The 22088-nt window shown below is 37.7% G+C and overlaps 4 protein-coding genes across 4 annotated transcripts; 2 read left to right on the top strand and 2 right to left on the bottom strand.

The window, feature by feature from the left end:
* Window positions 1–136: 136 nt before the first annotated feature.
* LOC112168026 lies at window positions 137–898 on the top strand. The gene is made up of 2 exons (XM_024305137.2): window positions 137–316; window positions 438–898. Exons 1-2 carry the CDS (start codon window positions 152–154, stop codon window positions 618–620), a joined length of 348 nt encoding a protein of 115 aa, XP_024160905.1. The 5' UTR covers window positions 137–151; the 3' UTR covers window positions 621–898.
* A 1869-nt stretch (window positions 899–2767) lies between these two features.
* LOC112168038 lies at window positions 2768–7049 on the top strand. The gene is made up of 7 exons (XM_040507366.1): window positions 2768–2901; window positions 3243–3326; window positions 3960–4108; window positions 4429–4555; window positions 6119–6570; window positions 6670–6760; window positions 6910–7049. Exons 5-7 carry the CDS (start codon window positions 6227–6229, stop codon window positions 7018–7020), a joined length of 546 nt encoding a protein of 181 aa, XP_040363300.1. The 5' UTR covers window positions 2768–2901; window positions 3243–3326; window positions 3960–4108; window positions 4429–4555; window positions 6119–6226; the 3' UTR covers window positions 7021–7049.
* Window positions 7050–8965: 1916 nt separating this feature from the next.
* LOC112163726 lies at window positions 8966–9601 on the bottom strand. Its single transcript, XM_024300001.1, has one exon. It carries the CDS (start codon window positions 9599–9601, stop codon window positions 8966–8968), a length of 636 nt encoding a protein of 211 aa, XP_024155769.1.
* A 469-nt stretch (window positions 9602–10070) lies between these two features.
* Window positions 10071–11000, bottom strand: LOC112163725. The gene is made up of 2 exons (XM_024299999.1): window positions 10844–11000; window positions 10071–10750 (listed from the first exon to the last, which is right to left on the bottom strand). The coding sequence occupies exons 1-2, from the start codon at window positions 10998–11000 to the stop codon at window positions 10071–10073; spliced, it is 837 nt and encodes a 278-aa protein (XP_024155767.1).
* Window positions 11001–22088: the final 11088 nt, after the last annotated feature.

Raw genomic sequence — 22088 nt, 5'->3', positions numbered from 1 at the left:
TCAAATCACCATTTTCAACTCGGCCCTGACCGCGGTCCAACTCGGTCAGGTGCGGCGGCAGGCTACTCAGGTGAGCAGCAGCAGCGAGACCAACCGAGTCATAGTGAGTAACGGCAGCGATTCGTTGGACATATGCCGTGTCCTGAACGGAATGTGGCAGACCAGGGGCGCCTGGGGCCGAATCGATCGAGACGACGCTGTTGATGCCTGGGGAGGATGGAGTCTTTTTCAAACTCTTCTTCAGACACTCAAAAGAATTGCTTCTAAACATGGTGTCACAATCCCCAATCTTGCTGTGAAATACATACTAGATCAGGTACAGTCAGTTCAACTGCTACATAAGAACTTATAGGATCATATTTGTTCATCAAAGGTCATTTTTACAGCAAATGTCATAAGATGTATAATTTGCTTTATTTGGGTTGTAAATATTGCAGCGAGGTGTGGCAGGATCGATGATAGGCGTTAGACTCGGGTTGTCAGAACATATCCAAGACTCTAATGCTGTGTTTTCACTTGCTCTTGATGAGGATGATATAAGCAGCATAGAAGAAGTCACAAAGAAAGGGAAGAATCTCCTTCAAGTTATTGGTGACTGCGGAGATGAATATAGGCGTTGATATAAAATTCTCTTACAGTTGAAAATCGGAAGGAAAAGAACTTTGTTGTTTGTGTATCTGTCTGTGCATTGATATACCATTCCCATGGGAGCGTATAGTGCAAGTCACTGTCTATCTTGGCTAAGCCAAAAATTAGTTTCCAGTCTCTTTGAGTTGGGAATGCTGTCTTGAACATCTGTAATGAAAAGTTCAAAAACTTCATATAGGTCTTAAATTAAAAAATAATAAAAATAAAAATAAAAGTAAATAAAAAAAAATCGTGTGTAATTTTGCAGTTCCGAACTCGAAAATTTTCAATTATGTAGTTAGTCATAGTCATAATATTGTATTTTTTACATACGTCATTTGAAATTTGTGTGAGATATTTCATGCTAGTTCCCTACAGCACTGTCAGCACATCAACCTTGAAATGTTTGCGTGAGCATTTACTGATCACACATTTTCTCAAACAAACATCCTTCAAAACGCAGAGTTACTCATTATTACTATATGAAGCAAACGATTACTATTGCCGATGATCATAAGGCTTAGGTGTTTGACTTTGTTCAAGAAGGATGATCCTAAATCAAGTTGGTCTGCAAGGTGTTCATTGTATAAGATCAAGTTCTAAAGAAGAATCCAAATTCTCACGATTTGTTTTATCATCCTAAGAAAATATGTAGGATGTTTCCAGTACTCCTGTAACTGCATGCTAAGCCAAAAATTAGTTTCCAGTCTCTTTCAGTTGGGATTCCTATCTTGAACCTCTGCAATGAAAACTTCAAACTTCAAACTTCATGTAGGTTTTATAAGTAATTTTGCCGTTCGGAACTTGAAAATTTTCAATGAAGTTATGTAGTTAGTCATAGTCATAATATTGTATTTTTACATACCGCGATTGAAATTTGTGTGAGATATTTCATGCTAGTTCCCTGCAGCGCACCAATCTTGAAATGCTTTTCGTGAGCATTTACAGATCACACATTTTCTCAAATAAACATCCTTCAAAACGCAGAGTTACTCATTATTACTGAATGAAGCAAATGATTACTATTGCCAATGATTATAAGGCTTATTCTTGAATTGCTTCGACTTTGATATGTGGTTAAAAAATTTATAATTATTATCAATCATCAATACCAATTTTTTTTTTCTCTTTTCCTTCAAGGAGTAGTAAAGTTCAGATAAACAAGTTCTTGAAGTTGATATTCATAATAAACATGATTTTATTTCTATTTTATTCACTTCCTTTCCTATTATCTAATACAACAGCGTCATATTGGAAGAAAATTAAAGTATAGTTGTTTCACTCAAAATTCAGCTGATCTTCGACCTCATCTATTAGAAATCAAAGTGTATATGGTTAACGGTTCTCCTTTTATTCACTGCATTGAAAAAAAGAGATCGAGGTCTCTGTTTACACTTATGTTTTTTTTTCTGTATTGACAAATTGATAGTTGGTACAGACTGTAAATATTTTTTATTCTTTTGTAGAAAATTCTTTTGAATTAAGAGTCTATCAGACTTTTATTATTTTAAAAAAATGTTATGAAATTTTAAAATATCTATTCAAATTTAGTGGTATTCAAAAGTTGAATGATTTTCAAGGATTTCATTAACTGATGGATTGTAGAGGATTTTAGAGAGCTTGATATAAATAGCAAACTGAAAAGAAATCCAGTCTCCCTCCCAAGAAATTTTGACACACTCTATCTCTTTTTGAATAAAGTGTTGATGCTCCATCAAATGATGATGAGTCCACCTATATTTCCCAACGAACTTTTTTTGTGTGTGAATGATATCAACAACTAGTGTTTTGTGAGCAGTCTCCAACTTACAATAGACTTATACATGTTACTTTTATGAGCTGGGAGGGGAGCTTCTATTGGTGCCAATTGCTCGGGGGTATCAAGCTGAGGCGAGAACCGGGTTCAATTGACAAAATCAGATATGAGATATTGGCCTGAGGTTTAAGGTCAGTGGATGGACATCTCGGAAAATTTGAAACCTGTTGAGAATGTAAAGAAGAAAGTAGGGGTAAAATAAGTTGGATTGAGCCACAAGACTTATACCCAAAAAAAAAAAAAAATTGTCACCATCTGATAAATATTTATCAAAGGGTCCTTCACTAAAAGCACCACGTATTTATTTGCGTAGGGAAGTGGCTCATTTCACTTGAGCTCTCCCAGTTTCCGTCTTACAATAAAATCATCAGTCCTCACTAATTTAGCCTTTTCATAGGAATTGAACTGAACTGCTCTAATTTAACCTTACAATAAAATCATCAGTCCTCACTACCTGGGTGAGAAATATTTTCTATTTCGCTAATGCTGCATACCAGGTGTTTGATAAAATGCCCCAAAGGCAACCTCGAAGCTGAACTGCTCTATTTTTCAATGGGTCCCAGTATAGTCATAGAACGCTCGTTGTTAATATACTACCGGATACTGAAATCTTTGAAACTAATTTTGTTTCAGACTTGGTCTTTCTCCAATACCCATGTTGTTAAAAAAGTGAAATGTTTATACAGCTACTGGGTTCCGACAATTCTGTCAATATGTTCCATAAAATGCCGCAATTCACAGAAAGACTGTATCCATTGTTTCATTCATCTTTTTTTTGTTTTTCTTTTATAATCTCCAGGTTCTACTGTCCTTCGGTCGTGAAGCCTGCATTGGCTACCACTGCTTTTGGTCGTGGAAGGTTAACAAGAAGCAACCATGGATGGTACGTGCAAAGTTATATGCTTTGATGTTTATTAGTACTCGTCGTGTTGATAATCTCGACCCTTCACAACTTTTACGTTTTGTTTTTTGTGTGTTGATGAAAATTGGAATCGAGTCTACTGCTGTAATGGTCTTGTGTCCACCAAATTGTCTCACTATCTTTACAATCATCATGATTTCAATTGCATTACCTTGTACTGTAGCACTATATTACTTTGGTTTCAATGGGTTATATGATGCTAAACGATTTTGTTCTGGTGGCTTGGAAAAAGAATTTTAAAACAACAAATATGAGTTCAACTAAATGGCCTTCTTCCGTAAATTAATCTATTGATAGTCATGATTTTTAGGCCTCGTTCCAGAATATTAAATTTCTGAATTATGAAGAGTTTGTCGTAGTTTCCACTATCCAATTTCAATTGTTGCCTCAATAATATGTAACAAGCTCCTCCTTTGATGTTGTCACCTCAACCTGTCACCTGTTGACATCCAATCCCAACTTCTCTCCTCTTTTTTTCTTTCACTGTTGATGAGATGTCAGAAATTATTTAGCCCAAATGATATATTTCTTGAATTTGTAACTGAGTTATAAACTTATGATCAAGATTTTGATGCTACCTTTTCTGGGCTGCAGTTGATTCACAACCAACTATGGAGGAAACCATTTTGGTGGGAGATGATCTGATGATGGGCCCGCCATCACCAATAATTCCACCAGAAATTGCTTCTCATGTGCTTCTCATGTGCTTGAAGGTGTTGATTTGCTTGAAGGTCTATTTCTATGTAAGTTCTGTACTTTATTGTTATAATGAATTTGACTCATTTCATGCATTCTATATATTTTATTTATTTATTTATTTTAATACAGGGGAAACAATTTGAAATGCCTAGCATAGACTTTATATGCCTCTCTTTGCTAAGGTTTTGAAATAACTGGAAATGAGGAAATCCATAATAGTCATAAATAAACCTAAACTTTTAAATCAATAATCACTGATTCTAGTTTAAACAACCTGGGGCATAGGTATAGTTGGTTTCTTGATGGATTGGACCAAAACTTTTGCTATTAGGAATTGTTTTATACTGAAGTCGTTGTATTGCAGGTCTGCAGGATCGGGAACTGAGGAAACGACTTCAGGACAGTGAGCAGAAACTGGGGTTGTCGATGCCTTTAAATGATGCAAAGGAAAGAGCTTCTCAGCTTGAAACAGAGGTCACATCATTAGATAGGTATGTTCTGAAATGGTTACAAGTAATGGAAGTAGCTATCAAGTACCTGAAGCACTTTACTTGATTGTTGTACCATCTTATCATATGTTAATTCAAGCAATGATTGGCAAGCACAACCTGTCAACCTTTGTCATCGTATTTCATTGTTAGTTTTCCTATTTGAGTTTTTCTTGAAATAGGATAAATTAACTGCGTCCTAACTTCTTACACCAAGTTTACACTGCATGGTTGATGACATCTTTCAGTCCTTAGGCCTTAACACCAGATTATAGGTCTGATTTAACTTGGTTATATTTCACTGATCGGCGGATAAGTTCATAGTTTATTATTTGTGTTGTTCTGTTCGAGAACTTGGTGCATTTGTTTTAGGAGCTAGCAGATACAATTTTTGGAGTTCTCTGCAAGTTTCTATGCTAGCCTTTCCAGCATTTTCTGCACCAAACTATTTACAATCTAGTGGGATATATATATATATATATATATATATATATATATATATATATATATATATATATATATATATATATAGGATGTGACCAGTTACCCATTTTTAGCCCAATATTGGCCCAATCACTCCACCTTCAACTGTTTGTGCCCACTTACCCAATTCGACAGTGTCAAGACTCATCTAGGCTCCGGAAAAAAAATGTTATTACGGTAGTGCCACTACACTAAAACCGCACGACTCGTCAGTTACCCATCTCTATCAAAGGTCAAACCGATTCAAATCTTTTCCTCCCTCCATACCCGATTCTCTGTCTCTGCCTCACTCCCTCTTTCTCTCTCTCTCTCTCTCACCTGGATTCTCACCGTTCTACGGCGACGACGCTTCAAGGTCCGGCGATTGTTTTCCCTTTTTCGGCTTCGAAGATATTGAAACAGGTAAAAACTCAATTTCCGCCTCCGTTATCCAGTTTTTTTCATGTTTTCTGAGGAACCTATTACAAAATCTTCCATTTAAAGTAGTTTGAAGTTTCATTTTGGTTACATATCTGTGAAATTTGTCGAATGACTTTGCATGTTCCGAAATCAGTGAAATATAGGGTTTCTGGTTCATAATTGAGAAAATCTGATACGAATCTTGTTTGTCGATTCTAAACTATTAATTTAGATAAAATGAGGTGTGATTGAAAGCTTCTTGTGGAGTCCTAACCATAAAAGTTGTAACATTAGTGCCCTCCAGTAGACTTCGTATTGGGGGCCAATGATCACTGCTTTATTCATTGACGGACTGAAAACTGCTATTCCAAAGTAAATGTAGTGTTAAATTGCAGTAGTCGATAAATGAATCAAATTGTGAGGTTTGTGTCAGTTTAGTGTGGGGCAGTAGACATATTATTGACCATCATAATGGGGGATTCTGGACATTAACTGTTGTTTTGAATGTGAATAACTTCTATAAACTGTGAAACATAGGAAGCGGTGTAATGTTTGATGCAAATTGTGAGGTTTGTGTCAGTCTAGTAGGGGGCAGTAGACACATTATTGACCCTCATAATGGGGTCTTTTAGACATTAACTGTTGTTTTGAGTGTGAATAACTTCTATAGTCTGTGAAACATAGGAAGCGGTGTAATGTTTGATGGTCTATTGAGGGGCAGTAGACACATTAGTGCCACCCAATAATGTCTTTCTTAGGAGACAGTGATCATCTCTTGCTGAGAAAGAAGTGATGGCATTAGTTGGAAAGGAAAAACATAAGGAAGGGACCCATGCCGAAAAGGAACAACAGAAGAAAACTCCAGAGGTACATTCTATAGTGAAGAACGTGAAGACATACCAGAGGGCTGCCAAGAAGGCTAGAGAGGAGAAGTGGGAGTACGATACTCCGGAAGAGGCAAAAATGATAAAACGAGCTGCACCTAAGAAAGTAGGAATCATGCTGCAAGCCCAGGGAAAATTTCACAACAAGATTAAGCTTAAGGGGGTCAAATGCGATAAACAAACATGGAAAACACTGGACCCAGCAGTGGCAAGGTATTATCGAGACTTCTTCAACGTTGCTTTGAAAGACACGTAAGTACACAGCCTGGTTTAAAATTGGTGTAACAATTCAATTTCCATTTTTCATACTGATAAAATCTGCATTGGAATCAAATGTTTCTGTTTGAATAGGACCGAGTACTGGATCAGCAGTGATCTTCTACGCCGGATCACCAAGCACGACTTAAGAGTAATAATCCAAGAGGGGGACATCGAAACTGACGTAAGTCCTTCAATGAAAGGCTCCATTTATTGATTACTGCCCCCGGTAGAATGATTACTGCCCCCCAATAAAATCATCAATTCATGCAATTTTCCTTTATCTTGTTACTTATAATGTTCTGATGGAAAATCCACTGACCCAATTTGCAGGTGATCAGCGTTTATATTGACTTGCTGAAGTCTGATGCAGAAAAGAATAATGCGCAAGTGAGATTCCTCGCAGTAGACGCAGGGGTAAGTAGCCTAAACCAAATGCAATGAGTTATGTGTTTATTGGAAAGCAACACTGTGTAAAATACTGAATTATGGAGTACTATTTGTGTATACTGGGGGGCAGTAATCATTCTACTGGGGGGAAGTAGATTGATTATTGCCTTATGTTCCGGTACTGAATATATATCATTTTGTGTTTTGAAGATGTTCTGTTTATTTCTTTCATATTGAATGAAAAACAAGTGTTCTATGTCGGTCTATTGGGGGCCCGTAGGCATATTATTGCCCCCCAGTAATGTGTCTAGTGCCCCCACTAAACACATTACTGGGGGACAACACCAGTTTCAATGATAATCTTTAGTGTCAACTTGAATTAACTTGGTTACATTCTGTATACAGTAATATGCTATAAAGTATGACCAGACCAAAGAACAAGATGAGGACACTATACATTTTGAGTGTGGTGTCGAGACAATGATTTATGAACCCCTGTGGTCAGTCTTCCATTTCAAAAAGGTGCTATTACCAATTCACCACACCACAAGCATGCACTACACCTTGCTGGTAATTGACAATGAAAAAAGGAGCTTCAGTCATATGAATTGATTGAGGCCACCAATAGATGAATTCACCAATGAGGAGAAGTACCACCTGAATGCAGCAAGAGTGGTATGTAGTAATTCCACAAATTCAGTATTATGTTTTCAATACTGTTAGCATGAATTTGTTGAACTAAAATTCTATATCTGCAAAAAACAGGTAAAGCACATAAAGAAATTCTTACATGCTGTGAACTTGACTAAGATGAGAATGCCAGGAGAAAGCCAAGATCCAGATGTCACTCGAGAAAAATGCAAAGGCGAAGATGATAAGGAAAACCTGATTATTGTTGAAGAAGAAATGACCGAGGAGGAAAAATAAACCAGGAACTGGATCTTACAGAAAACGTTGTGGAGATAGACTATGAACTCTATGAAGACTTTGACTGCCCGCAACAGAACCCATCATCGTAAGTACATTAAAGCAAACTATTTGTCATTTCACTTGTGTAACATTTGTCGTTGCTGCCTACATCCCTAAACATAAATTATTTTTACTTCTTTACAGCGGTGATTGCGGGCCCTTTATGCTACATTACATGGAGAGCATTGTAAATGGCGTAGAACCAACCAAGGAAGGCGAGGACAACATGAGGAAAAGATTGCTTGAGAGGTTCATGCACCTACTAATGGGAAGAAAGTGAGGCATGAGATTAGATATAACATATTTAGACATGTAGTTTTCGTATTCAAAGAGTAGGGATTGTAAAGTTCTCGTACTAGCCTAATCTTCAAACTATGGTGAAATGAACTGCATTATAGGATGATATACTGTTGCTGACTTCAATTAGAAGCAGGCACTTTACACAAATGCTCTAAAGTAGACATGTTACTACCTCCCAATAATTTTTGTTATTTAAGAAGATGCCATTCAGTATTTCAGTTGGTATTTAAATTTGTCGGTAACATTTGAAAATGGTTTCAAATTATTAGGTGTCCAAGAAAAGATGACATTTCTGGGGGGTAAGAATTGGTTTATTGTCCCCCCATAACCCAACTGTATGCATTCAAAACAGCTTAAACTTGTTCGAAAATTGACTTCAACTATATAAAAGCAATTGCAATAAACACAAAATTATAATTCTGTATTCTTAAAAGAATAATGATTGTTTGAGCCTGAATACAGAAGGAGTTTTTGTATTGATGACATTATTGGGGGGCACTAATATGTTTATTGGCCCCCAGAAACCACCTGTAAGCATTAAACCTGTTGGAAAATTGAACTTCAGCTATGTAAATGCAATTTAAATCATCCCAACAGAAAGAATCTGACATCCCCAAAAGAAATATGATTATTTGAGCCTGTTAATCAATAATTACTGGCCCCCAATAAACCAATTACTGCCCCCCAATAGACAAATTCAAAACCTAAAAACTCTTTACAGAAACATATACTACTGCTGAACGAGAGGTTCAGTGCAGCTCAACTTGTTATGAGTGCCCATTTTGCCACAATGACCACAACGAATCATCTTCTTTTCAACCTCTCCAACAGACTTGAACCGCTTCACCCTAGGCCTCCCGGGGGGCCTCTTCGCAAGGGGAGGTAATATACATTTAGAAGCAAATTCCGAAGAAGACATATCAACATTGGTTATCGGACAGATAGGAAAACTGTAGCTCTTCTTGAACATATCAACATGAAAGTATCTATCAATATAATCATATACATTTTCAGAATCAGCTTGTAATGCAGCAAGGCCGTGAGGACAAGGAAAACAATTGATCTGCCATTTAGCACATGAACATGAATGATCGGAAATGTTGACCACATAAGAAAAGTCAGATCGAACCTCATAAACTCCAGGGCTTGAATAATGGACACTGAAACGACGAGATTTCTCCATCTGCACCTTCAACCTTTCCTCCATTTTGGGAGTTAGTTCTGTGGTCCAACGTTCTGCCTTTTCCCTCCTTTTACCCGCCATCTCCATTTGTTTAATTCTTGTCTGGTCCAGCATACAATAGACTGGCATCAAACGCTCAATTGCAATCCAAGAGTTAAATGATTCAGCAATCCCATTAGCCATAATTCCATATCGGCAGCTAGTATAAAATGCACAACACCAATTTTCCACAGGCAATTCAGCAAGAAAAGGGTCAATAATATCGGCACCACCAACTGCTCTAAGCAACCGCAAATTAAAACGGTATTCCTTCTGTGTAGATGAGGTTCGCCACCAAGTGCTTGTAACAAAACAGATGAGGATTACCAGCAAATACCTTATCGAAAGTACTCAACAACCCAACACCCCGATCACTAATAAATGTGATAACTCTTCCTTGAGGTTCAAGCAGACTCCTCAGATGCTTGAAAAAGAATGTCCAGTTTGCATCTGTCTCAGAATCACAAATACAGTTACCTTGATTCCCATTCCTTCCAGTTGCAGACAGAATCTGCCCCTTGTAAATGCTTTTACCAAACGTTCCATCAACATACAACACAGGCAAACAGAATTGGAAGCCTTCTACACAACCTCCGTAAGCTATGAAAAGCCTCTAAAAATGATTTGTAGATGGTTCAACCTCCAACACAAAAGAAGAGCCAGGGTTACTCTGCAAAACAGCTTCCTTATACCAAGATAACTTGCTGAACGTGTCTGCATCGGAACCATAAATCTCTTCCTTGGCCCGATGCTTTGCTTTCAAGGCAACCTTGTAGGAAATATCAAACCCATATGTTGATTTGAACTTGCTCATAATCTCCCTTGGCTTCAATGAAAGATTAAAGCTAACATCAGCAGCAATGCAAGTCTTGACAACCTTGGATCCCAAAAGCTTGTGCTTTTGAGTCCTAACTACACCCTTGCAAGTGTGAATATTATTCAACTCTGTTATATAAAGGCAACCATTGGCAGATGATGAAAAAGCACGAAGATTCCAATCACAACCTTCAGTTCCAACATTTGCACAGACTGCATCAATACGGTCCAAATCATTTCTCAGGAATACAAACTCGAAACCAACTGCAATTGCATACTTCCTGAGCTTCTCACGGAGATCAGCAGCACCATGAAACTTATCCCCAACATGATGAATATAAGAACTCCACTCATCAGACAAATACGTCTTGTGAACTTCAGTCCTGAATGCATCACCCAAATAATCATCTTCATCAATAACTTCCGAACCACTATCCACCAAACAAGTTCTCAAAAGACCTCCCCCAATCTTTAAAACTGAAATATCGACACACTCTAACCTATGTATTCTAGCAGAGCAAAACAGCATCTAGAAATCACGATCGTTACGAAGAAAACACACTTCACAACCTGGAACTGAATACTGAAGCTCAATAATATCACTTGGGAAAAACTGGAATGTACGGAAAATGTCTTCATGCAACTCAGAGTAGCTCATGCATTGATTCAAAGGAATCATATAACCTTTGCCAGAGTAAAGGCACCTAGCAACCAGAGCATCAGCCATAGACCTGCGAAGAAAACACAGGCAAACGAATCTATTATTAAACCTAAAACACATATTACTGCCCCCCAATAAACTGAGTAGTGCCCCCCAATAATTTAATCAAAACTACCAAAACGAAATAGAAGCAGTACCAAATTACTTTTAAAATAGAAAAAAGGATAACTAGTCAACAATTACCGCGACTTAATAACACATAAAAACATTACTGCCCCCCAATAAACACACTACTGGTCCCCAATAATATAGTCAAAACAGCAAATAAAATTTGGAAGATGTAATAAATTGCAATGCATTCAAAAAAAAAATCAGTAAGCAACAATTATAGATACTAAAATATCGTTGAACACACATTATTGGCCCCCACTAGAAATATTACTGCCTCCCAAAAATATAATCAGAACTACCAAAACACTTCGAAAACAGCTCAAACCCAAATCCAAGCATGAATTCAGCAAAAGAACCACGAAATCAATACAGAAACTCAAAACTAACACAATGCACTCAAAAACACCTGGAAGTTCAAATCAAAATTACAAAAACAATTCAAAACCAAAACAGACATAACGCGAAGCTCTGATTCAGAAAAATCAGTCCGAGAATAAGACAACAATTCGTACAAAAAAATTCCTAAAATCAAACAGATTAAATAGAGCTAAAAGCCAAACTGATTAGATAAAGATAAAGAAACAAAAGCAAACCGCATTGGAGGAACACAAAGAGCATCTCGATCTCGATCCATGTGAAAATCGCAGCAGATTTTCTCTCTATGAATCGTAACTCTTATACCACCAGCTTTAAATACAAATCGCAAGAGCTTCACACACCGAAATCTCCGGAAAGCTTCACAAACCGGAACCAGGGAGCTTCTCTCTCCTGTCTATATAAATCGCACAGCTCCTCTCTCTCTCTAAAATGATAGAGCTCCACTCCCAAAAACCAGGGAGCTTCTCTCTCTACAAATACAGCCGATCCTCTCTCTCTAAAATCGGAGAGCTTCGCTCCGTAAATCATGTTTCTGTTACGATTTGAAAGCGTTTCAGTTATAGGGGGGCAAAAGCGTCAGGAAAATTGAATAAAACAGGCACGTGTTGAAAATGTTTGGTAATTGGGGTTGAAAAATGAAAACTGTTGATTAAGTGGCAATCTCTTAAAGTGTTTGGGTAAGTGGGGTTAAATGTCCCCAAAATTGGGTAAATGATCATTTCCTTATATATATATATATATATATATATATATATATATTGAGATTAACTTATAAGCTATAACATTTATAAATATTAGTTAATGAGGTTATATTTAATTAACTATCTCTCTAAATCTCTAAATTAATTTTTATTTAACAAAAGAAACAAGAATTAAAGAAAATAAAGCTTAGGAAATCAATTACAAAAAAAGAGATAAGTTGTATGCTATAGAAAAAAGAGAAATTTATTTTTAAAATAGAAAATATTAGGGCTTAAACGGGCGGGCCTAGAGGGCCGGGCCGGGCTTGGCCCTAACAGGCTCAAAAGGGTAGGGCCGAAGGGCCGGACCAACTTTCAATTGCATGACCCTTACCCTACCCTATTTGAGAAAGGGTCGGGCCGGGTCTTCGGCCCTATGGGCCGGGCGGGCTTAGGGCCGAAGGGCCAAATGATGAGTTCTAGCTTGGATAAATTATTTTCTTCAAGCAGCTCCTCAAAACACATCTTCTTCAAAACGGCCATCTCCTCAAACTGTCACCCAAATAGCCATCACTCATCTCACTCAAAGCATCACTCAATCAAGATTAGGCCTCTACTATCTCAACTGAAACCATCACTCAGTCAAGATTAAGGTTCCATTTGTGGGTTCTACATATTAGGAAGAAGGAGGAGGTTCTTTGATATTTAGGTTCTTCCATTTGTGGGCTTCTCGATTTGGGGATTTCACGGGTACTCAATTATCCACTTCGACAGTCCAATCTTGCTTAGATTCATTCAGTTTACTTCGACATCCATAGCTTGTGAGTTAAATTCGAGATTTTAGATTAGGGTTTTGATTATTTGGCAAAATATAAGAAATCTGGTGTTTTCGTTTGTGTTTAATCTGAGAGTGGACATTGGGGCTTGCTAAATCAAATCAAAATTATTCTGTCATGGTCTCAGAGGATGGAACTGCTTCGGCTACTACACGAATGGGTAATCCATTCTCTCCTTCTCATTTTTCTATCTTTTGTGGGTAATGGGTAAACCAAATTGGGGTTTTTTGTCTGATTTTTATTTTGGGGTTTCATTCTGATTTTGATTTTGAGGTTTATTTCTGACTTTGATTTTGTGGGTCCTCACTCTGAGGATGACCGCAGGAGGCGTTCTAGAGGCAATCCAGATTCAAGAGAATTTTTATGTTTAGTGGGAGCAGTCTGGTTATCGAAGAACATTTAATATTTTTGTACATAGGTATTATTTGCGCATCAGCATTATCGTTTTGAATGTAAACTTTTGTTAGGACCCAATTCTATGATCTCCAAGTCCAAGTGTGTATCGAGGCCCATAATAGCTCTTTTGGCTGTGAAAGCCCATAGTAGGTCCACTTATGTAAAACGACGTCGTCGATGCTGACTATATAGCTGGAGTCCAGCTGCATTGTAGAAGGAATCTGAGAATTGAATTGAATTTGGCTTTTGTTTTTCTATTTCTTTTGTTTTCCATTTCTCTTAGGGTTAGGACCTAACAGCTGGTATCAGAGCTCCAAACCATGGGGCCGAGGAGAGCTGGAGATCCACCACCATATTCATCAACACCACCGCGTCCACCTGACCCAGGTAATTTGAGGATGAAGCTCCAAGTCGAGTTAGAAGAGACGGCGACGGGATTTCGTGAGACAGCGGCGGAATGTCGTGAACTTCACAAATCCATGGCATCAATGGCGACGGAACAGGCTATATTTTAGTCCGAGATTTTAAACGAATTGAGGCAATTTCGGTTGGAGTGAACAGCTCAGTTGAGGCCGCCGCCGCCACCACCAGCTGTAATGGCGGATCCCTACCATTACCAGCAGCACCAACCTCCGCTGTCGTCAAGACCACCAATCCTTCACCAGTAGCAAGGGGTATGGTACTCGAGCCAAAACCAGTACCAGTACCACTCATTACAGCCCCCGTCGCTTCCACAACAGTGGGTTCCGCCACCTCACGCCGACCATCTACCTCCCTCGCTGGGCTATTATCATCCGCCACCGCCTCCTCATTATGCGCACCATCATTATCCTCAATCTCTTTCTCACGGACCTCCTCACTCTTATCATCCTCAGCAGCTCAATCGGGAATGGGGAGCTCAGAGTCCACCGAGGTTGGTGCAGCAGAAGTCGGGAATCGGGTTAGCTGAGAGGGGCCCAGAGATCAACTCGTTTTGCTCACCGGGTTCTTCTCCGATTATGACGACGGGCTCCGTTCAAGTGCAAGCTATGGGTTGTTTGAGCACGATGGATGAATCTAAAATTAAAGGCATTGAGGTTCCAATAGGTGTGAGCTTGGAGAATGGATTCGATCAACTTGGCTGCGATGTTGAATTGCAATCCGAGTATGACAAAGTGTTTGTTGCTGTTGTGAATCCAGAACCAGTGGCCCAACCGTCTTGGTTGTTGAAGCAGACCGAACAACGAAAATTCACGCTACATGATGGCAATGGAAACGCATGCAATTGCTACAGCAGTAGCTTGGGCTCCCAAGAGAACAACAGTGATGTAAGTTCAGTGCCTCCTATAGTTTCTGAAGCTCTGAAAGCTCAAGAGACCTTAGATTCAATTCATTCCTTGTGTTTAAAAACTGAAAGAAAGAAACTTATTTGTGAAAATGCTACTGAGTACTTTGTTAGCCTTGCTGTCAATATAAATGTTGATGTCAATCATAATTCTGTGAGTGAAGGACCTGAGTTGGTTACTGCTAGCTTGAAACAAGAGTTGGGTTTAGTTCCTACACAGGGAACCTCCATTCATCAAGTTAAACCAGGGTCTGCCTATGACGTCGAAGTGAATGATGAGAGGTTAGAAGACCATGCTCTCCACCTGTTTGATAGAATGCCTAGGCCAGATGTGGATTTATCGAATGCTATATTGGGTCGTTCTGGTAAAGCTGGGAGGTCAGGGGATGCTGAAGACCCATTTCCAATAACTAAAACCTATATGATTGGTTTTCCTGAAGGACATGAATCTTATGGTAAATCCAAGGAGTCTTTACAAGTGAACTTTGATACTAGTGATACAGGTATAGATCAAGCTACCCACTCAATTGGTCCGGATGATAAAGAAAAAGATGGAAATTGTGATGGGAGTGGAGAGTCTGGAAACCGCAGCAGAAAGGGACCCATAGAAGAAAACTTATACAAAGATGATGATGCCAGTGATTTTGAGAAGATTTTTGCTGGTATACCTGAAGTTAGTGTTTTTTATTGGAATGTCAATTTGATTGCAGCTTGTGTCCGGTTTGGTGATAAAAAAAGTGGCCGTCAAATGTTTGATAACATCCTTTGCTCAAATGTGATTTCAAGGGATGCCATACTCTCTGACTATTTCCAGAATGAAGACCACATGGAGGTAAAGCATATATTTCATAATATGCAAGGATTGGATGTCTATTGGAACGCTACGATAGCAGGTCTTTTAGTCAATTCTCAAGATAAGGAAGCTTTCACGTACTCTAAGAAAGTGAGGCAACATGAGATGCTTCCCACGCAATTCTCTTATGCTCCTATACTGAGTTGTTGCTCCAAGCTAGCTTCTTCATTTCAAGAGAGACAGAGCACTGCTTCACTGACATTAATGAAAATTTTACTTGCTAAAGTGTTTGAAATGGAAATTGATGGTGGGTTCGCAAACAATTTGGAGAAGATGTGTTTGTTTATTGCTCGTAGGTTTGAGATAATGGAAGGAAATGCACCAATATCTTGGAAGGATATGGAAACCAATTTGTTTGCTCTTAGTGTGGTCGTTGAGGTACACCTACAGGAAAGCCAAATCTTGGATTTTTCGGTCATTATGCAGTTGGTGATGATTTTGTCCACTAGGCCTTTGGATGAACTGAAGGGCATCATGTGTATTAATGTGCATAGTTCTCTTGGAGACATTGATTACTCCTATTCTAAGTGCATCTCTATTTTTCAAACAATTGCTAGACCCTTACTGTTATTTCTTGCTGCTACCTTGCTTCTAAATAATGTGGAAAGAGATGAGAATTTAATTGCAGCTCTTGCGTCATCTCTTGGGAAAGATTGTAGTGGTTGCATTAAAATTGGTGAGCTTGATCAGTCTTGCAAGAACATTTATCTATGTCATGAGCAATTCAAAGCATTGGTAAGGTCAAACTTGTACATCTGCAAATGGTTTGGGTTATCAGTGATATGCGTACAGGGGCTTACATTGTTATTGGCCATAATACTCAAAGCTCTTGGACTATGTCATTATTATGATGGTGATGATGATTATATTCTTGAGAGGTTTTCACTTCTGAATTACTCGCCTCATGGTGTCTTTAGTATCACTACTGATGGGTCCAAAAATGATGCTTGGCATGTACTGATGATCATTTTTGGGGATTATTTGTGGACTATGTCTGATCAACCTAAAGACAATATTCTTATTGGAGATATTGAACTACCTGGAGTGCTTGCAATTTTTATCAGTGCATTGGTCCTAGGTGGAACTAATGATCAATTATTCTGGTATTACAAGTCAAAGATCATGAAGTATCTCAAGGAATTGGCTAAAGTCTTTGACATTAAGAGTCAAATGGAGACTCTGGTGGATTATCAAGTGCGGCCACCACAAAAGAAAATATGCTCCAGCTTTATTGTTGACTTTATTCTACTGCCCTTTACATCATCTTTTTGTAGCTTACACTTGCAGTTGGATGCTAAACGGGTTAAGACTTCACAGCATAGTCCTACCTTGTATCGCATTGCAGAAATACGTGTGAAGAATCTCAAGGTTCTGGCGATTGAGAAGTACTTGAGGGATGCAATTGAGTCATGGTTAGATGGAATTCTTGATGAAAATGGTTCTTATGAGATTAAATGGGGTGGCAATTTTACTAAACAAGGATCATTGGATTATGGTGCAGACTTCGGGTTTGGACTTTACATTGATCACCATTATTACTTGGGTTACTTTCTGTATGGCATTTCAGTGCTTGCTAAGATTGAACTGGAATGGGGGATGAGGTATAAGCCTCAAGTTGATTCACTTGCTGCAGATTCCATGAACTTAGACAAGAGGACAGGTTTCCATTATTTACTAGGCAGATTATTTCTTAAACTTGAGGTCAAGTTTCAATTGAAGAGGGGTGGTGTTGTTAGGACCCAATTCTATGATCTCCGAGTCCAAGTGTGTATCGAGGCCCATAATAGCTCTTTTGGCTGTGAAAGCCCATAGTAGGTCCAATTATGTAAAACGACGTCGTCGATGCTGACTATATAGCTGGAGTCCAGCTGCATTGTAGAAGGAATCTGAGAATTGAATTGAATTTGGCTTTTGTTTTTCTATTTCTTTTGTTTTCCATTTCTCTTAGGGTTAGGACCCTAACAGCTTTGTTAGTCTTCAGGGTAGAGTTTCTTTGCTTTGGTATATATCACTAAGCTTATGTGTTTTTGGTTTGCACAGGGAGAGGGAATTTCAGTAGCAAGATGATCGATTTAGCTATGAAGACCACCTTAAACTCTTCACCGACAACTCTAGATCGATCAAGATCAAGCTTACAGTTTAGTAATCAATGGTGTTTCTATTCATGTTATTAGTATAAAGCCTTTAACTGTAAGTACAAGATTTTGCACATGTTATTTGTTGGCATTCCCATACAAAGCTAGTGAAGTATATCATGACAATTCATCACTGAAGAAGCTGGAAAAGGGCCTAATACTGATCTCAAATACGTTACAGGTAAATGCATCTCATGAGTCAGCATATGCATTGGGATTGCAATCTGTGTTGCAATCCTTGAGTCAGTCCTAGGTTTTAGGAAGTTTGTTTTTGGAAAGTATCTTTCTATTCTTAAATTTTATTATGCAAAGATTTTTTTCACCAGTTAAAATCGTCCCATTGAAGACCTAATTGATTTAGGTCTGTTTATTTTAATTGGCAATCTTTTGTTAAAAAGATCTTTCCTAATAGGAATCAATTAGGGTTAGACGCATAGATTGTACACGATTCTTTCTCCATATAATTATGAAAATATGGTCTAGGTTTAGAGAGCTTTTAATTTGCATATCATATCAATTTGCATGTGATTGATGCATATATTGTGGGTCTAAACTCTCCAATTCAAATAGTGTTTAAGGAAAGGAGTTTAGGAAATCTTATCTGCATTTAGAATTGTTTTGAATACATATCAGATAAAAGATTGTGATTGCATATTGTTTTGAAAAACCTTTCCATGTTTATCTCAATCGGTGTTTAATGTGATTGGATTGAGGGGGAGTCTTTATCTTCTATAAAAGGTTTTGAAACTGCATTATGAGATGTAGAGTTTTTCTGATTGAGAATTTTAATTGTGCTGCATAGTCTGCACTAACTGTTTTACAAAACTCTCATTGTTTGTTTGATTGATTGATCATACTGCTTGTTCATTGCATTCATCATTTGCATATGTGATTGAGATCAGTGAGGCTTCAAGGCAAGATTGAATTTGAAGGCGTGTCCAGATTTCTTCATCTATACAGATTGCTTCATAGTTGTTTAGAATAGGTCTTTTACAGTTGTGAGCAAGTTAGCATTGTTGCTAGTCAATGTGGTTGTGTTGAATACCACTACTTGTGATATGTAACGATTTGATTCATATTGGATTTGATTCTCGTGTTGGCTACGTTAAAAGCCACGCAGTGAAGTTTCCTCAGTGGAGAGGTTTACACTGCGTCAGCAATTCTTGTGTTCTTTTATTTGTGTTGTTGCTTGTTTGAATAACTGTCATTACTCAAACTCTATCAATTTTGATCCATCCGGTAATTACATTAAGCCACTTAATATGTTCTTTAATTTTCTAGGATTATTCATATGATATGAAGTAGAGTATTCATAATTGTGTTGAGTTTTGATTTTTGCGTGTGCTTTTGTCAAAGATGGATGCTTTTGTTTTCAATGGGATTTCCTAGTGGTGGTGGCATCAAAATGATTTTGTTTTTAGTTTTTGTTTTACTGAAATTGGAAGGCTGCTGTTAGCCTAATCGCCAAATTCAAAGTCACTGGAAGTAGATCTTGGTAAGGAGAAATGTCTTTAATAATCTACCATCAACAACCCAACTCAACTCAGGCATTTTCTTTGTCCATCTTCAGTAGATCTTGGTAAGGAGAAATTTCTTGGTAAGGCATTTTCTTTCTCCATCTTCAGCAGATCTTGGTAAGGAGAAATTTCTTGCTAAGGCACTTTATTTCTCCATGTTCAGCAGATCTTGGTAAGGAGAAATTTCTTGGTAAGACATTTTCTTTCTCCATCTTCAGCATTTCCATCAACAACCCAACTTAGGCATCCTCTTCCTCCTTCTCCTTCTACATTGGGTAAAGGTCATTTTTCATGTTTGCTTTGCTAAGTTCTTTGTTTTGATTTCTGGGAATTTGCTAGAAAATTTTTTGACATTGGAATTTAGCAACAGGTGGTATATAGCCCATAAGTGGATGCGTTGAGAGTGTGGTTTTGATATGGGTTTCAAAGTTTTTTACTGTTTGTATTTGAATGCCACTCCTTGAAATTGGTATCATGTGTTCACTTACTAGTCAGCATAATATTTTGAGCACTTTTGGTAGTAGTAGAATTGTGTTTTCTTGTGTCTTGTGTTTGAGTAATAAAGTCTAGAATGAGATGAGATGAGAATGCCTTGAGAGTGTAAGTAACAAGGTTTTAGATAGTCTAATGCTGTAGGACATAATGAAAGAGATGTAAAATGTAGAAATTGTCAGTGACTGATTTACACCATCCCCCAAAAGATATTAATTGTGTACAAAAAATATATGAATAAGGGATGGTTTACTCCCATTTTCTCCATTTTTGGTACCCTAATTTGCAGTCTTGATGCTTCATGAGCAAGTAGCTCCTGCAGTTACTTAAAGAATGCTATCTACGTATACTTTGACTCCAACTACTTGAAGTTTGACAAATTCGATGATCTTTGCCTGCTTGCACTTGTTAAAGAGGTACAACATCAATCTCTATTTTGGTTACCTATGTAACATGACCCATTTACGTTGATATTATAAGAAAATGTATGTTTGTTGCGGTGCTGTTTGTTATTGTAAGGCATTGTGACTTAATCCTTGACAATAAGCCATTTCTTTTAGAATTTTGATGATGTACTAGTTCCTACTGATCATGTAAGTGAAAGTTATAATGATAAATATTGCTATATGGACTCTCAAACCGTTTTGAGGTGCCATACAAATGCTCAGCAACTATAGCTTGAAATTCAAAGAGAACTTGTCTTTGCGGCAATCCTTAAAGCTTTGTGTAGAATTCCTTAAAGCTTTTCCCAAATGAATTTGTTTCTTAAATCTCAACTATTTTTCAAAGCAGAGATGAGCCATCCTTGTCAATGGACTGGACATGACTTGGATTATATAGGAGGAGGGCCCCATGTGCCCCAATATAACTTTGTCTTTGTTATAGCTTTGCTTCTCTTTTTGAGTGTTGCTGCTATAGGCTTGATCATTATGCTTTGTATTAGAACATGTGCTTTCAGATTTGGTAATACTAGATGAAGACATGTGCTTTCTGATTTAGTAATATTAGATGAAGCTCAGATGCTAATGTTTGAGTTATTAGCTCACTAAAAGTACTCTTCCTATATATTTTACAGATAGCATTGGAGGCAGAACTTCAAGTTGCAATGAGTTAAAGGTTGTCACTTTTGGTAGTCGAAAATACAAGAAAGCTAAGATGCTAAAGAATTTGTTCAAGAAATTGTCCAACCATCAATGTAGATTTTATAAGAGGCCTGTTTTAGAACAGTATGTATTTGTATAAGCTTTTGATGTCCCAAGTAGATGAACCTCCATTTGAATGCTTTTCTTCTTTTGATGTTGGCTTGGATGATTGAAAAATGCTCAATTTTAACATTTGAATACTTTTCTTCAAATAATATGAGTTGGATTACTCATTTCATAGATTGCAGTGTCTTTTATTTACAAGTAATCACTGTTCATTAGGTAAAATGAAGCATTATTATTAATGCACAAAATCTAAAGAAGACAATTATCATACAACAGAATTTCTAATGTTAATAATGTTATCTGAAGTAACAATACAATGAATCCTTATAATATAACCATACAACGGTTTTAACAAAAATACGTCTTCTTACTTACAATCACACAACTGTATTAACTAGAATACGTTATCTAAAACTAACACACCACGATCAGATTTCCAAAAGTGAAGTGTGAGGATAACTCATACAACAGAGAAAATAAAATGATGTTGTTTGATGAGCATTTCATTTAACAACTGGGAAACGACTTTTGTTCTGTGAATGATGCCAATGCCATGTGCAGCATGACTGCACGGCAGCTGTGTCTGACATCTGCCAAGAGAAGGCACAACATTGATAACAAAATAACTGTCGACTGTTTGTGTTTCATACAACGGGTTTCCACCGTTATGCCATTTTTCATCACACAATGCTCCGATACACAACAGAGATCGCCCAAATCACACAATGGTTTTTTTCTGTTGTCTGTTAGCTTTTTTGGCCTAGTGTAAGTAGTAGTTTTCCTGTTTTTATTGGGGGTAATAATTTTTGTATTGATTTATTGCCTCCCAATAAACTTTTATTGCCCTCCAATAAAAGGTCTCGAATTGATGTAATCTCCTCATCTTTAATTCCTCAATCAAAGTTTTATTTGTCTAATTTTAGGGAGATTAGTTCCCCTTCTCCCCAATAAACTTTTATTGCCCTCCAATAAAAAAGTTTTTATTATGGGGCAATAAATGTCTTTGGCGACCAATGAGATATTCGACGACCTCCGGCAATGTTTTCTGCAGAGTCCGACAACCGGATTCAGGATTCCGGTGACCGCGACCGGAGTCCGGCTACCTCTGGCGAAGTCTCCTATGACTTCTCTCTCTGTGTGACAAAGGGGAATTAGAAAAAAAAA

Source organism: Rosa chinensis, chromosome 5 (assembly GCF_002994745.2).
Source record: "Rosa chinensis cultivar Old Blush chromosome 5, RchiOBHm-V2, whole genome shotgun sequence".
NCBI lineage: Eukaryota > Viridiplantae > Streptophyta > Magnoliopsida > Rosales > Rosaceae > Rosa > Rosa chinensis.
This window is presented reverse-complemented; position numbering and strand designations above follow the sequence as displayed.